The sequence below is a fragment of the Gopherus flavomarginatus genome, chromosome 22 (assembly GCF_025201925.1).
Source record: "Gopherus flavomarginatus isolate rGopFla2 chromosome 22, rGopFla2.mat.asm, whole genome shotgun sequence".
Lineage (NCBI taxonomy): Eukaryota > Metazoa > Chordata > Testudines > Testudinidae > Gopherus > Gopherus flavomarginatus.
This window is the reverse complement of record NC_066638.1, coordinates 5891103-5907357: the sequence shown is the minus strand read 5'-3', so window position 1 is coordinate 5907357 and position 16255 is coordinate 5891103. Positions and strand designations below refer to the sequence as shown.

The 16255-nt window shown below is 55.1% G+C and overlaps 1 protein-coding gene across 10 annotated transcripts in view; it reads right to left on the bottom strand.

The window, feature by feature from the left end:
* Positions 1–16255, bottom strand: part of KCNQ4 (potassium voltage-gated channel subfamily Q member 4) — an 84330-nt gene that overhangs the window by 36566 nt on the left and 31509 nt on the right. For 9 of the 10 annotated variants that reach the window (XM_050932418.1, XM_050932420.1, XM_050932419.1 and 6 more), the window contains exons 2-3: positions 5234–5324; positions 3296–3422 (exon numbers count right to left, since the gene is read on the bottom strand). In XM_050932418.1, the coding sequence (XP_050788375.1) occupies positions 3296–3422; positions 5234–5324 (218 nt within the window). Of the gene's footprint in view, positions 1–3295; positions 3423–5233; positions 5325–8201; positions 8221–16255 lie in introns of those variants that run through there. The other variant, XM_050932424.1, reaches the window with a different exon arrangement.

Genomic DNA, 16255 nt, shown 5'->3' with positions numbered 1-16255 from the left:
CTAGCAGGGTGCCAGGGACGGGGGTTAGCTGGCTAGCAGGGTGGCAGGGACAGGAGAGGGATTAGCTGGCTAGCAGGGTGGCAGGGACGGGGGTTAGCTGGCTAGCAGGGTGGCAGGGACAGGAGAGGGATTAGCTGGCTAGCATGGTGGCAGGGACAGGGGTTAGCTGGCTAGCAGGGTGGCAGGGACAGGGGAGGGGTTAGCTGGCTAGCAGGGTGGCAGGGACGGGGGTTAGCTGGCTAGCAGAGTGCCAGGGATCGGGGCTAGCTGGCTAGCAGGGTGGCAGGGACGGGGGTTAGCTGGCTAGCAGGGTGCCAGGGACGGGGGTTAGCTGGCTAGCAGGGTGCCAGGGACAGGGGAGGGGTTAGCTGGCTAGCAGGGTGGCAGGGATGGGGATTAGCTGGCTAGCAGGGTGCCAGGGATCGGGGCTACCTGGCTAGCAGGGTGGCAGGGACGGGGGTTAACTGGCTAGCAGGGTGGCAGGGATGGGGGTTAGCTGGCTAGCAGGGTGGCAGGGACGGGGGGTTAGCTGGCTAGCAGGGTGGCAGGGATGGGGGAGGGGTTAGCTGGCTAGCAGGATGGCAGGGACGGGGGTTAGCTGGCTAGCAGGGTGGCAGGAATGGGGGAGGGGTTAGCTGGCTAGGAGGGTGGCAGGGACAGGGGAGGGGTTAGCTGGCTAGCAGGGTGGCAGGGACGGGGGTTAGCTGGCTAGCAGGGTGGCAGGAATGGGGGAGGGGTTAGCTGGCTAGCAGGGTGGCAGGGACAGGGGAGGGGTTAGCTGGCTAGCAGGGTGGCAGGAATGGGGGAGGGGTTAGCTGGCTAGCAGGGTGGCAGGGACAGGGGAGGGGTTAGCTGGCTAGCAGGGTGGCAGGGACGGGGGTTAGCTGGCTAGCAAGGTGCCAGGGACGGGGGTTAGCTGGCTAGCAGGGTGCCAGGGACGGGGGAGTGGTTAGCTGGCTAGCAAGGTGGCAGGGACAGGGGTTAGCTGGCTAGCAGGGTGTGAGGGACGGGGGTTAGCTGGCTAGCAGGGTGGCAGGGACAGGGGAGGGGTTAGCTGGCTAGCAGGGTGGCAGGGACGGGGGTTAGCTGGCTAGCAGGGTGCCAGGGACGGGGGTTGGCTGGCTAGCAGGGTGGCAGGGATGGGGGTTAGCTAGCTAGCAGGGTGGCAGGGATAGCAACCCAGCGTTGTGTGTTCAATCCTTGAGCGAGCGTTTAGGGATCTGGGGCAAAAATCTGTCTGGAGATTGGTCCCACTTTGAGCAGGGGCTTGGACTAGATCCCTCCTGAGGTCCCTTCCAACCCAGACGTTCTATGATCCCAGCTTTGCCCAGCACAGGATACATCCCAGCCCATCTGCCTAGGAGCTCGCATGGGTCTCAACCCCAGAGCATCACATCTGCCAAGGAGACATCTCCCCAGACCACTTCTGAGGCTAGCAGGCGGGGGAGTCTATCACTGGTCCCTCCCCCTGCATATGCCCTGAGGTTTCCATTCTGCCCAGACTGCCCTGGCATGGCCATTTGCCCTTTGAAAGAGGGTCAGCCTCCAAGAGCCCAGACTGCACAGCTGATAATACCCTAGAGTGAGGGGAAAGGCCACTGGGTCCATCAAAGCAGCAAAGAATCCTGTGGCACCTTATAGACTAACAGACGTTTTGGAGCATGAGCTTTCGTGGGTGAATACCCACTTCTTCAGATGCATGTGGTGGAAATTTCCAGGGGCAGTATATATATGCTAGCAAGCAAGCTAGAGTTAACGAGGTCAGTTCAATCAGGGAGGATGAGGTCCTGTTCTAGCAGTTGAGGTGTGAAAACCAAGAGAGGAGAAACTGGTTCTGTAGTTGGCAAGCCATTCACAGTCTTTGTTCAATCATGAGCTGATGGTGTCACACCTCAACTGCTAGAACAGGGCCTCATCCTCCCTGATTGAATTGACCTCGTTATCTCTAGCTTGCTTGCTAGCATATATATACTGCCCCTGGAAATTTCCACCACATGCATCTGAAGAAGTGGGTATTCACCCACGAAAGCTCAGGCTCCAAAACGTCTGTTAGTCTATAAGATGCCACAGGATTCTTTGCTGCTTTTACAGATCCAGACTAACACGGCTACCCCTCTGATACTTGGGTCCATCAAGAATATCCTCCTTGGCTGGTCCCCTCGCCCTGGTCACTTAGCGTAGGGCAGTGATGGTGCCTCGCTCTATTCTCTGGGCTGGAGGAGCTCTCTCCACCAGGCGTTTTGGGGAGGGGGACCATCCCGCTGCCCTCTTCAGAAGTTCTCCACTTTTGCATCTCCCTCCCCATCCGGACGTGACTCTGTGTCCCTCCAATTACATTGATCAAAGCCACCGATCCTTCCCTGCCTGCCCCCGAACAGCGACCAGCGCCACCCTGAAGGGGCATGGATGGGGCAGGAATGGGAACCCCCCTGCCTCAAGCCCACTTCAAGTTGAAATCTGAGCCCCCGTCAGGTCCTAGAACCACTGTTCTTCTCTAGAACTTGGCCCAACTCAGACCTGCTGCCAGCTCCCGAAACACTGGGATAAGCCCCAGGAGCCCCAGAGAAAAGGCTCCACCCCACTCCCAGCTGGCCCTGTCCAGAGAAGTATCCACATCAGGTCCTTCCCCAAACGCAGCCTGGGTTCCAGCCACTCTGAGGTCTCCCCACACCCCATCAGTGAGCAGGACACTCATACACAGCGTTTTACTAGGCTGGGGAAAAATGTGGACTTGAACTTGGACTTGCCAGAAGTTCTGGATCCAGGTGCCCCTGATTGGGACATTTGGATTCTGCTCCTTCTTGCCCTCCCTTCCCACCCCTAACCCCGGCCCCCGCCACACCTTGATTTGAGGGGGTGGGGGTTGAATTTTGGGGCGCTTTACTCTTAGGGCGGGATTTTCCAAGGAGTCTAAGGCTCCAAAATTCAGCAGATTCCTGGGCACCTCCGTCCTTTTGGGTCCTTCCATAACCCTGGGCATAATCTATTCTGATCCCATCTCCTTTCGGCTTTGCTCCTGAGGGTGCCACGGGACTGTCTGGCCTGGTAACCGTGAAAGCTTGCAAGGAGTTGGACTAGGGGGCTCTCCTGTGTATCAAGGCTCTGCTGATGTGCCCATCACCATGGCCTCCAAGTGGCCCCAAGAGACCTAGGATGCCCTTCCCATCTCTAGTTCCTTTGATAACCAGGGAGACCTAGAGATGGGTGCAGAGAACAATTCCCTGCGGTGCACCCCTGGGTGCTCCATGGGGAGGATCACAGGGTGCATCAGGCGGCTTTCCTTGCCAACACGTACCTATTACGCAGAAGGGTTTCCTGGCAAAGCGGAACCGCCCCTGCCAGCCCCGGTAACGGCAGCAGCAGCCAGCTGCCCAGATGCGGATGATGTACTCCATGCCGAACACCACAATCATGACAAATTCCTGCCGGGGAGGGGGGGGAGAGAGAGAGAGAGAGACTGGGTTGGTTAATCTGGAAGGGCCCGGAGTGCGGCTGCCTGTAAAAGTCTCTGGAACTGTGTGTGAACCTTCATTTGAGTCACGCCTGATGGGGTCAGCTGGCTCCTCGCTCCCTTTGCGGAGAGGCAACCTCCAGGTGACCCTGCCTGGCTAGACAAACCCAAACAGACCTTGCAGACAGAAACAGGAGCCTGCAGAGGGCAGAGACACCTGGGGACCTGCCTCCTAAATTTAAAATCCCTTCCCATAAATAACTGATCCCTCTCGGTGCTAGGGCCAGCCCTGCCGGCCCCACTGGTCCCATGTTTGCAGCAAAGACTCTCTCAGGAGGAGGAGGAGGAGGACGTGGGTGTTTGCTGCAAGGCTTGGTGCTGGATTCAAGTCTTCCCCTGCCTGGGTGGTTCTCAGGCACCCTCAGCACAAGTGTGGACTGAAATCAGCTGCAGAGCATGCAATTTTTACAGGGACTCCACAGGGTTAATACTGGATAATGGAGCCACTGAGCAGCAGCGAGATCCTCTTTTTAGAACATCTCTGGCTGGAGGGAGCTGGAAATGTGACCAGAGCAAAACCCCAGATCCGATTGCACAGGGGCCTCGGAGAAACATGATCTATGGTTCACTCTTGAGTGATAAGTGCTGGCCTCTCAGAGAAAGAGTGTGAATGGGACATGAAAGAGTTCCCTAAGCCACTGTGGCTATCGCCCTGGTGTGAGAAGAGGGGGAAACTGGGAGTAGCCGGCTAGCTAGGAGATAAGAATAGAGAGGTTTATAAAGTCCCCTCCTTACCAGGGCCCAACCTCAAACTCATGCCAATCAATGCAGAGATTCCCAGGGACTTCACTGGGTTTTGGCTCAGGTCCTTAGGAAACCAGAGCTTCAATGCTGAGCAGCTAAGCAAACCTCTCCACGCTTCCTTGTTCAACGTGAAAGTCAAGGAGATGAGCCAGGAGCCCTCAACTGTAGAGCCTTTCGGAGCCGCCCTGCTCCTCCTGCATGTTGCCAGCTTAAATATATATGGGTAATTTTCCCCCGCTGTCAGCATTGTACTGCTTTGCCTCCTACCTTTTGTACACACCAGCCCCTATTTTGCTTACTAGCGAGAAAGTCACAAGGACCTTTCTAATTTAGTCTCCATCACAGTCGGGAGAAATCCAAAGTCAGCTGTTTCTGACAGTTTGGGGGAAAGTTGCTTTTTTTAGGTTTCTTTCCCCCTCCCTTTCCCGTTGTTTTTTTGCATGTCCGTACATTTGGCTATAGGCTTCCCAGACACATTCCACTGGAGCGTCTCCGTTTAAAAATCCTCCAGGAGATTGTGCAGCTATACAGTGCTGCTTTTGACTCACTCCTGCAAACATCTTGCAGCAACGAGAGCAGTGGCTGCTTGGCCTAACGGAGGAGGCTGCAGAGTGGGTTCTCTTGGGCTCCAGCCCCAGTTGGGCTGCAGATCTTGGGCAAACCACGTCACTGGTAATTCACATGTGCAAGTTACACCAGTAAGGAAAGCCAGGTTTCAAGTGATCAGATAAGAGTGTCCACATGCAAAGTTGAACAAATTTAAAATCATCCCTGGAGCTAAATTGGTGCAATTGCTGCGCATAGGAGAGACCGTAGTTCCCCTCCTGTATGCTGACGCTGGCCTCAGTTCACATCCACTCCTAATGGGACATGAAAGAATTCCCTAGGGCATCATGGCTATAGCCGTGGTGTGAGAACTGGGAGCACACGGCTAGTTAGGAGATGAGGTTAGAGAGGTTTATAAAGTCCCCTCCTTACCAGGATGAACAGACATTGGTTGGCTAGTTTCTGATGCTCTGGGATGGTCGAGAACACGGACAGCACCAAGCAGCTGAAGACGAGGAGGAATCTGAAATAAGAAATGATTAGAACAGATTAGCAGGCACTGATTCATCAGCTTGGCGCTATAGCAGGTGCAGTGAGACAGAGTCCAGTCCAGCCCCGGTGCCCACCATAGCTGCCAGCTTCCCATGGCCAGACTTTACCCTGCTCTGCCTTCGTTCTGGGGTGACTGGATACTGCTGAGGCGGGAGGGCATTCTGGCATTTCAGGCAGATGCAAACAGCTGAGCCACCCAACCTAATCACCAGTCCCACATGGGCACCAGCTATCCCAAATGCCCAGTTGGTACCAAGTGTGCCAGAACCAGCTGCATCGTCCAGCCAGACTTTGGTAACACCTGCAAGACCAGGGCATCCCGAATTAGACCCAGGACAGCTGAGGTTTATCAAATCACTAGCACGTAGCAGCACCTGCGTAAGACTGGCAGGGTCTTCACCTGCCAACAGCATGGCTTCTGGAGCTGAGCAAGGGCAAAATCAGCAGGATGCAATCCAAAATCAGCGAGGTGTAATCCGACGCCTCGATTCTGGTTCAGAACCAACGCATTGTTTCTTCCTGCCAGGTGCCCTGCTCAGGACCCCAGGGATCGAGAGACCCAACCCCTCACAGCTGACCCCTGGCCTGGCTTACTCCAGCTCCAACACGTGGCAGCATCATTCTACCTTCTCACCCACAGTAAAGGCACCCGCCAAAGGCACGCGCCACCAGGGCTGGAATAAGGACCTCAAGGACAAGCTACCAAAGCTGTCCCTGTGAACAGCAGCTCCCCCACTCGGGGGGAAAGTGCCAGGGGAAAACAGCACGGGACAGGTGCTGTAGGTGATTTGGGGCTGGGGGCTGGGGGCTGAATACTGGCTCCGAATGGTTCAAGGCTTCACTTCTTTCGTACTACAGGAGGAGGGGAAGGAGGAGGGAATTTCAACCCCAAATGCTAATCTGAGCAGCAAGATTTTACCATCCTTAGCTAAAATACTGGGCTTGGAAGCTGTCCGGGGCAGGGACTGTCTTTCGCTCTGTGTTTGTGCAGCATGGAGCATGGTCCATGGCAGGAGCTGCTAGACACGACGTCAACTGAAGGAATAAAATCCTCATTGTACGAGACAGGCATCCCAGGCGGCTGAGGTGGGTGTCTGCCCTTAATTCAAGCTACCAAGGAGAACGGGTCCCCCTCAGACCTCTCCTTTGCTTTGATGGGCTCGTCAGCGACCCCACCAAGCTGCCTGCCGAACAGTGGCCCCAGCAAAACTTCTACAAACCGGCCTGACCTGCAGGGGCCACGCGTGGCCCCGAGATGGCAGCAGAGAGCAGGGGAGCTGGTGGGCCGCAGGGGGAAAACGGGAGGCTGCTTCTGTAAAGCTACAGCAGATGGACCAAGGGACCCAGGCCGGGGTTTTGGGGTGCTGCTGCTGAGCAGCGGAGCCAGAGCGCAAAGCAAGGGAGCAGTAAGAGATTCCATCTGGCCTCTTCCGAGGAACCTGGGTGGGGCGTGGGGCGCCGAGACATGCTCCAGATGTTCTGTTCTTCGGTAACTCAACTGTGGCTCCTTTTCCAATCTGAAACATGCCCTGGGCAAGGACCCAATGAAGACAGAAGTGGGAAAGGCCTGTTCCCTCCCTGAGTCCTTCCTCAGGGCTAGCCCAGAATCATTCCCTGCAACATGTTCTCCAGGCCAAAGAGTCTCAAGGGACGGGGGGGAATTTTCCATCGTTGCCTTTGGGACATTGCATCCGGCAGATCTCACTGCTGAGAAGTTTGTAAACTGCATTCAGCCTGGATTTCCCCCTTCGGAACATGCCCCGGCTAGGCCTCCCTGGTCAACTCTTCAACCCCCTTCAGATTGTAGCCGGCAGTCCGATGCCCGTGTTCCAATACACCTATCACCATGGCACCCGGGGGGTTGTGTTTGGGGGGGAAACAAATCTGGTTTCTAAGCAATGACGCGGGGCCAAGTTCAGAGCAGATGTAAACAGCAGCAGGTCCACCAAAGGGAGAAGCACCTAGGTGTGGCTGATGAGCACTAGCAAAACGAGGGCCTGAAAGGCAGTGAAAGCCTGTGAAATGGACCAACTCGAGTTTGCCATTGCATGGCCCCAGCAGTTCTGCTTTCCCTCTCCCGGTTGTGGGGACCAGAGCTCCAAATATCCTGAGCTTTATGCAAGGAGAAGCTCAGCATTTAACACTGGGGCCTGGGGGCCTTTGCATCCTAAATGTGGGGTCCTAGCCATGTGGCACCCTTCAGCTGTCCCTTCGATCTCTATCTGCCTTTCTAGGCATCCTTCACCCATGGGGTTCCTGGGACACACGCTGTCCCTTTAGCGAGGGAGAAAACTTTAGCTGGTGGGGGGGAAGGGAGCTGGGTGCCCTCCCTTTCACTGTTTTAAAGCGTAGCTTCTTTCCACTGGAATAACGCTTTGCATTTTCTAGAGCACTAATTGGTGGGGGGAGGGGTGCTTTATGAACATTAATTAAGCTTCACAAACTACCCTGCACTGCAGATAAACATTATCCTGGTTTTACAGAAGGGCTGAGGCATGGGCGGGGAAAGGACTTCCCCAGGATCACACAATGGATCCGCAGCAGAACACACAACAGAACTGAGCAGTCCTGACTCCCAGCTCCCTGTGCTAACGCCTAGACAACACTTCCTCCCCAGAGCTGGGGCAAACACAGGAGTCTCACCTCCCAGCTGCTTTCTCTTACCCCTAGACCACATTCCCATCCCAAACCTGGGGAAAGAACCCAGGAGTCCGGAGTCCCTTGCTGTACCCACTAGACACCACTAGCTGTAAACAAAAAGTTCTCCAAAGTAGCTTATGTTTAAAACAAAGACAAATCCTACATCTTTTTAACTTCCTGCAGCCACATTTGCCGTGCAGTCACTCACCTTGAATCTCGAGGGTCTCAGGAAGCCGGACCCTGCAGTCCCACACTCTCTGAGCAGCCTAACACAAAACAGCCCAGGGAATCCTCAAGTCATTACCCCAAATGGCGGCCGAGGAAAACGCTGAGCGCCAACAAAGAATGAAACCAGCCAATAATATTCTGGCTTTGTAAAACTGCCGGAGTCAGGCCAGTACGTTAATCACAAGAAAGACTTTCCGGCGTCCCCTAGGGAGGGCTCTAAGAACCCCCCTGCACTGTGGCAACATGCTTCTCACGCCATCCCTGGGCAAACGAGAGCGCATGCCGGGGGAGGAGGGTGAACTGAGCCCATAGCAGAGAGGAAGAGAAGATGTGAGGGGGGCAGCCCTGTGGGCAGAGGGGAGTTAATCTTACCACAACCCTGGGATTCTCCTTTATCGTGCAATCTGGGTCAAAGACAGGCTTGCGTGCGTTTGTGTGTAAAACAGTGCACTGAGCAGCATTACTGGGCTGTACAATCCCCTGATTTCCTTGGGGGTCAGGGCAAGGGGAAGCAGAGAGGGCAGCCTGGGGCACGCCCGGGCTTGCAGGCGTGCATGGATAGAATCCCTGGCCATGTTTGGGGGAAGCGCTACTTTGCCTGTCTATCGCTCTGTCGCTGGAGGATTCAAAGTGTCGTCTGACCCCAGGTGAGTTTCACAGACCTAGGCGCGGGGAGATGAAGCCGCTTTCCCAGAGTCACAAGGGCCAAGTCAGCTACGGAGCTGGCAATGGAACCCAGGAGTCCTGATGAGCAGGCCTGGCCTCCAACCACTTCCTTCATGAGTAACAGTCTCCTCCCATGCAGGAGGATGGGAGTGTTTCAGGTGAGGACAGAATTCCCCACGGGAGAGTCAGCGCAGGCAGACCGAATTACTCCACCCACCTCGAGCCTCTGCCCCCGCATTGGCCTCGCACAGGCAGTTCAGGCTCCGTTCAGCCAGCCAAGCCGGGAGCTGATTCTGTGCCTGCAGATCTGGCCTGTGTAGACAGCATTCGCACGCACCGTAGCCATTCACCTGTTGGCTCGTTACGAGCATCTGGGAGTCAAGATGCATGTGATGGGTGCGAAGGAGAGGCAGAGACAGAAAGCACCTTTCTGCGTTCACCTGCCTGGTCCCTGCGGATGGAATTTCCCAACATGTTTAACTCCTGTTGGCTTCGGTGAGAGCAGAGTGAAGGGCTCATGGGAATCTCCCCCTCAAGCTTTCGGGTTTGGTTGGGTTTCCTCTCCCCCTTATGGAAAAGTCTGTATTAGGCCCGACACCAAACAGCTGTCTCTAGAAAGCAGCTGATTGCCTGCAGAAGCCAAGAGAGAAGGAGAGTCTCTCTGTGGGGTTCTGTTAGCACCCCCTATGGAGTGGGATTCTCTAGGACAACACGCTGATAGAAAGGGGAGCGTTTTCGATTCAGGAGCAGAGGACTTTTCCCTAAGGGCAGGAAGGTGAGGGCACCGGTCCCATATCAGAGCCAGGGGCTGCCAGGAGCCCTGCAGGCTTTTCCTCTCTGGGAAAGATAGGTTAAAAGATGGTGTTTATAAGCCTGAGTTACTGTTATCGGAATGTAGGGTGACCAGACAGCAAATGTGAAAAATCGGGATGGGGGTGGGGGGTAATAGGAGCCTTTATAAGAAAAAGACCCAAAAATCGGGACTGTCCCTATAAAATTGGGACATGTGGTCACCCTATCGGAGTGAGTCCAGCAGCAGGTTTTGAGAGAGCTCGCACTGAGCCGGCTCTGCCAGGGGGTTAGATTCAGCTGCGGGCGCTGGGCTCCCGGCTTCTGCCCCAATACACCTGCTCCAGTCCATTAGAAAGCACTGCCAGGATCCAAAACTCACCCCGGGGCTCCCTGAGTCTGAAGCCGGCCACCTCGGATCACTTCTAAAAGAAACGGCTGGGTGAAGAGAGAGCGAGCAAGCCAGAGAAGGAGACAAACAGCGAATGCAGGTGGATCCTGCTGAGGGCTAGACCGGCCCTTGCAATCTGCTCTGTCCCAGGAGCCGTGCTAACAGAACAGCAGAGCAGGGGCTGAACCGCAGCAAATGAGCATAATCTGCTGCTACCTGAGTCCCCTTGCTCGCTAGGGGACGCTGGCTAGGCCGGCTCTCTCCCTGGGGCAGCTCGCTTCTCCCAGCCCCCTGCCTCACACGCTGGAGGGGATGGGCATGCAGCAGCCCAGCAATAGCCCTTCTAAGGCAGTGTGGCCTAGCAGCGAGAGCACTGCCAGACGTCTGATGGAGACCTGGGTTCTAGTCCCAGCTATAGCAGGGACCTTGGGAGACTCACCTCCCTGAATCTCAGTTTCCCCATCTGAAGCTAATGGTACCGAGGCAAAGTAGCACCAGCCTCCTTGTTATCTGTCTCTCCTCGAAGAGGAGCCAACACACAATCCATGTCCCTTCTCCTACGCCCCAGACTGACCGAGGACTGGCCATTCCTGGCAGTGAGGACCGGCTCTCCTCTCCGCCTGTGGGTGGCGCTCTAGAGAGAGGCTGGATTGCAAGAAGAGACACATCAAGGGGATCTAACCTTGGTCACACTGGTGCAAGATTGCTTCCTACAGGCTAGTGGTGAGGCTGCCGCTCCATGTTCCCATGCAAACGCTGGCAGTAGTTAAAACTGGGGAAGAGCTGGGTAACCCAGCACAAAAGCTGGAATGAACGTTTCACATGGCTCTTTAAATACACACACACACTGCTTCCTAAGCAAGGGCCTTCCATGGCAAGTGAAGGGGGTGGGGGACCAGGAACCAGCCGTGCCTGAGAACACCAGAGCCTCGATCGATCGCAACGGGGCCTGCCAAAGTGCTAGCACAGAAGCGCTCATGGCTGCTTGGAGGCCGTTCGCCCAGGTGAGCCCTGGGCTCCGTTAAAACGAAAGGGGCTTTGGCACATTTAAAAGAAGAAGAAAAAAAGCCCAGAATCTGGAGACGTAGCGAATGGAACTCTCCAAAAATACATTTTTTCCCCTGATCCAGCGATTCTAAATATGGAAAGTGGAAGGCTCGTGCCGCTGGCTCACGTGACCACGTACAAAGGGCCATCAATCTGCAGGAGCTGGGCTTGTGTTAACAGCACAAGGCGGTCGACCAAGCTCCCCACTCCCTCCCCACTGGCTTGTCTTGGAGCGGGAAGCGCCACCCTGGAGACCGAAGTGTGCGAAGCACAGAAGTGACAGGACTGGTACTGCGGGAGTTGGAAGTTTTGGCCAAAATTCCCCAGGGCCAGATCCCCGGCCACTGTAAATCCGCTGAACTCCACTGAACAGTCAAGAGAGCTGCATTGGGTTCACACCAGCTGTGGATCTGGTGCCAGCGTCGCTCCGGGCTGGGTGTCCATCTTTCCCTGGTGGCCTCGTTACACCTGATCCTTCTATACTGACTCCAGAAGAAGGAAAACTTAAAGCCCTGCTGAGAACTCACTTGGTGTCCCAGCAAGTGTGTAGACCCGGGCCCCGCGTGCAGCTGACCACTCATGGAGCGAAGCCCTGTGGAAGGGACATGGGAGGGCAATGACCGCCCTCCTCCTCCGTTGGCACAACGGGTGTTGTTTTCTCACGCTGGCCCCATCGTCCCCATGAGGAGCTGAGTCCCATAGTCCCCAAAACAGGGCCACACTGGTTCTTCCATGAGCTCCTCTGGGATCCCGGTGCCACTATCCACTCGGTGCTGTGCCTCCCCCTGGAACACCAAACCCAGCGGAGGCTTCGGGGGCAGCCTGGGAATGGAAATGGTGTAACGCTGCAAACCGTGAGCTCTCTGGGGCAGGGAGCAGCCCTCCCCGTAGGACGTGCAGCTCCGAGCACGAGAGAGTCTTCTGCACCATTGGGGTGTCTGGATGCTACTGCAAGCCAAACAACAAATTCATCATAAGAGTAATGGAAACCAGCCACTCTCGGCATGGCACATGGGGCTCGGCACTCGCCCTGTGGGTCATTTAGGGGGCTCCCAACCTACACAGGCTCTTTCCCACCTTCGGCTGAAATGGCTCCAAAACCAGCTTCCCCGACAAAATAAAAACCTGCCAGGACGAATCAGTCAGTCTGCTAAAGATAGCGCCGGGGGGATTGGGTCTCAGCCCCTCTGCAGGGAGGGCAGGGGGAGGGCGGGCTGCCCCTCACTGACATTGAGTCTCTGTAGCATTTCTCGTCTCTTTTTGCTGCTGACTTGGGGCATTAAAGCCAAATCAGCTGTAACGAGTCTCTGGGGCCTGAAACCAAACCCAGGCGTTTTCTTCAGCAAGCTCGGCTCTAGGAAAAACAAGGGGGATCTTTTCCTTTAGAGCTCCCTGCGTCGCTGCCTCAGCAGCACAGATGCCAGCAGCGGGCAGGTCCCCCAGCCAGCTATAACACCTTTGGTTTTTGGCCAGATGCTCCCTTCTGCCTGGCCAGAAGGTGGTAGGTGGTGGTTTGTACTTCGCTGGGGAAGAGCAGCTAGGGATGAGGGCAGAGAAGAGCAGAAGTGGGCACGGGCGGCTGGGAATGCGAGGAATGTACCTGGGAGCCGAGCTCCTCCAGCTACGCTCCGTTTCCAGCGAGTGGGCACGGGTAATCTCCTCGAGCCAGGCGGAGCTGAACTTTGCCCATGAGAAGGTAGAAGCAAGGAGAACAGCTCCTTCCTTGCAGAACCCTCCTCCCAAAATTCCTGCCTGGCCCGTCGGCTTCAAGCATCAACCTTCCCCCAGGCTCTTTCGGACTTGCAGCAAAATCACCAATTGCCAGAAACCCAACCTTAGTTGAGCTGCATTGACCTGAGCAACAAGGAGGGGTGTATTGAGCTCTCCTCTTTATTGAAGCCATATCCATGCTGGGATGAGAGCCCCTGGGGTGGCTCGTCCAGGGCAAACCCCTAACATTGACATGCTTTGCACAGCACAGTGTGATTTGTACAGGTACAACTTACCTGGCTTTGAAAACAGGGTAAATCTTCACAGGTGTAAATCCAGCCTGCACTAGGGGTTCTCACTGGTGCCTAAATGCAAATAAGCCCCACATTGCCCAGTTCCAGGATGACGACCCCACCTCCTCCGTCTTGCTGGGGGTTTGGGGGTTTGTTTTTTTTGCAGAACTGCTGAGCGCCTGCAAAGGTCAAAGGAAGAACGGCAGCGTCTTGAATCCCCACTTTCCCAGCCTGTCAGCAGAACATGAAACCCAGCCTGGCCCCATGGCGGCTGAAACCAGCCAAAGAAGTTCCAAAAAGAGAAGGAAACAGCTGGACAAGTTTAAAACACAAACATGGGAGTTAGAGGGGGGACGATTCCCCTCCTTGCAATCGCTGCACATTGAAAGCGGAGACACCCGGCTGCTGACGGCGAAGAAACCAAAGCAAACAGGGCAGGGGCCAGGATCCAGCAGGGGATGAGGGAAGGAGCTGTAAGGAATCAGGCTCCTTCTGCAGGCGTTAGAAGGATGAGAGAGCCCAGTGCTGGGGGTTGGCTGGGGTTCGAGGACATCACGCTGCTCACACTTGGCATTTCCCAGCCAGTGCTTGGGAATGTTAAGCCCCACAGTATTAGTATCACCACTCCCATTTTCACTGACAAGGGAAACTGAGGCACAGCACTGGAAAGCCACTCACCTGAGGTCACCACACACGTATGTGGCAGGACTGGGAATGGAGCCCAGGTGGTCTGAGTGCACAAGTCCCCTGCTCTAACCACTGGGCAGTACTTCACTCCCGCACTGATGCGAGTGTGAGTCCTTGTGAGGTCAACATATGCTAAGCCAGGTCACCAGGGGCTGCCGCTGGGATTGTGAACGACACTTTATCTCCTGAGGTCTCTTCCCAGCCTGCAATATTAATGCACGAGCTAAAAGCAGGTACATCTCTACACACACACTGATCGAGAATTTCCTCTTTGCCTGGCCTCCTCCATTAAACTGTCATAACAGGCTGAACTAATCAAGGACTCCTGGCTTGACTTTCAAAGGTGCCAAGCGTGATGCCAACACACACACACACACACAGACACACACACATACAGGGCTGGGACTCCAGCCTCACCCTTTCACTAGGGTCACACTTTGTACCTATGGCACAGAACATCTCTCCCCCACTCCAGGTGCTTGGGGTGCTGTTGAAGATCGCAGTAGTAATAACAGGGGTGCAAACATGTCACTGATGGAGCAGTAGCACAGGATGGTGCCAAGCGGGGGGATGGTCACACTAGGTCATCAGAGTTCTGGGCTGGGTTAAGTGATGTGCCGGATCTCGGCCTGGCCTGCAGTGTCACGTGACCATCACACAGCCTGGTGCAGGGAGAACCTGATCCACAGCCTCTGGTCCCAGCCCAGAAAGTTAGTGTCTCAGGTTTGCAATGAGTGTGGTCATGCCTGGGCCACAACGAGCTTCTTGCAGGGTGTTGTACCAAGACAGATCGGAGCCTCAGATGTGGACCGAAAGCTCCCAGCAAGGGGATAACAGCAGAGACAAACTCAGCTGCGGTCTTTGTCCCTGGAAGCTTTGCACTTAAATATCTGGGCTCTGGAGCTCATTAGTTACACTGTGACCCAAACAGAGAGCTCTTAAAGCTTTCCACTGCACACACACGTGCGCAAACACAACACAACACACACACATACGAGGTTTCAAGACCCTCCCAGAAATTGCAAGGCCAAGGGCCACATACAGTCTTTCTCCCTATGAATTATGAACAAAACCCCTTCCTTCCCATGCAGCATTTATGCAATAAACTTCTTCAGCATGTGGGAGTCAAGTCCGGAAGCAGGCCGGAGGGAGCAGGAAGGAAGGATCTTTGCCTCTGGAAGCCTCTAATTCCCCACAGGTTCTGGCACAGTCCCTCCAGCACCTACCCAGTGGTGCGTGCAGCCTAGTAGCAAAGGCCAAGTTAGGAATGCAGCAGGAGAATGAATGTCCTTTTTAAGAGCCCTCACATAAGTCTCATCTGGTTACTTGATTATCCTCTCTGGGCAGTTTCCATAGAAAGCTGCCAACTTAACCATTCCTCCGTCAGGACAACCACGTGAGTCACAACAGAGAGATTCCCATCACAACATGACCCTGCCCCAGCACATCATGAGACCATGGTATCTCATGACCCTTGCCCAAAATTAGGACTTGGAGGGCACCAATTTGCCTGGGGCTGCGGGGGGTTGGGGGGACAGAACAATAGGCCTCTCTAGCATATATAATCAGTTTAAAAGGCAAAAGAAGATTTGTCTTAGAGGCCGATGCTGGATCCTTTCTGGTCGATGCATCAGCAATGGAGATTATACAATCAGAATTTCACAAGCAATTACATGGGTAATGAGGCATGAAGCAGATGAGAACGCAGAAATCTCTCGGAGAGGTCAGCTCCCTGCAAAGCTTCTCATTAAACTAAGGAGATGGGATTTGAGAGCTTTCACTTTCTGATCACAACCCAAAGTTGGGGACAATCCCCATCCCTGCAGACGTCTGCCAAGGATCCCAGAGAGGTGGGATTGACCCCGGATGGTCAGAGGCAGGGTTGGTGGGGGAGACCGTGACTGTGACATGGGGAGAAGTCTCACACTGTGCCCGTGGTGGTGCAGCCTGTGCTGCAGACAAAGAGCTCAAGGCCAGAAGGGACCATCAGATCATTGCGTTTGACCTCCTGCAGATCACAGCCCGCTACCACCACCCAGCTACCCCTACCCCAAGCCCTTTAGACTCCAGAATATTACAGCCCACAGAAGACTAAACTACTGCATGCCACAGGCTGCACCGATCCCCAAGGCCATTGCAACGGCCAGATAGGACCAACCCCTCCAGACTCACAGAAAGACCCGTCTTCCCTAATGCCGGGCTTATTGTGAAGGCAGGAAATGGTATCTCCCCTCCCCTGTTTCATGACTACAGAACCGAGTTTCTATAGGGTCAACTCAGGCCTGGATGCGGCTAGCTGGATACTGAGTTAGGGCATCAGACTTTGGGGTAGGAAGTGAAAACTGCCTCTTTCGGGTTCACCCATCCCCACTCCGCGCACAGGGCGGTTCAGCTGCACAGGGTAAGGCCAAGGAGCACTAACCCAGCCAGCGTGGATGTGCTTTGAACCCT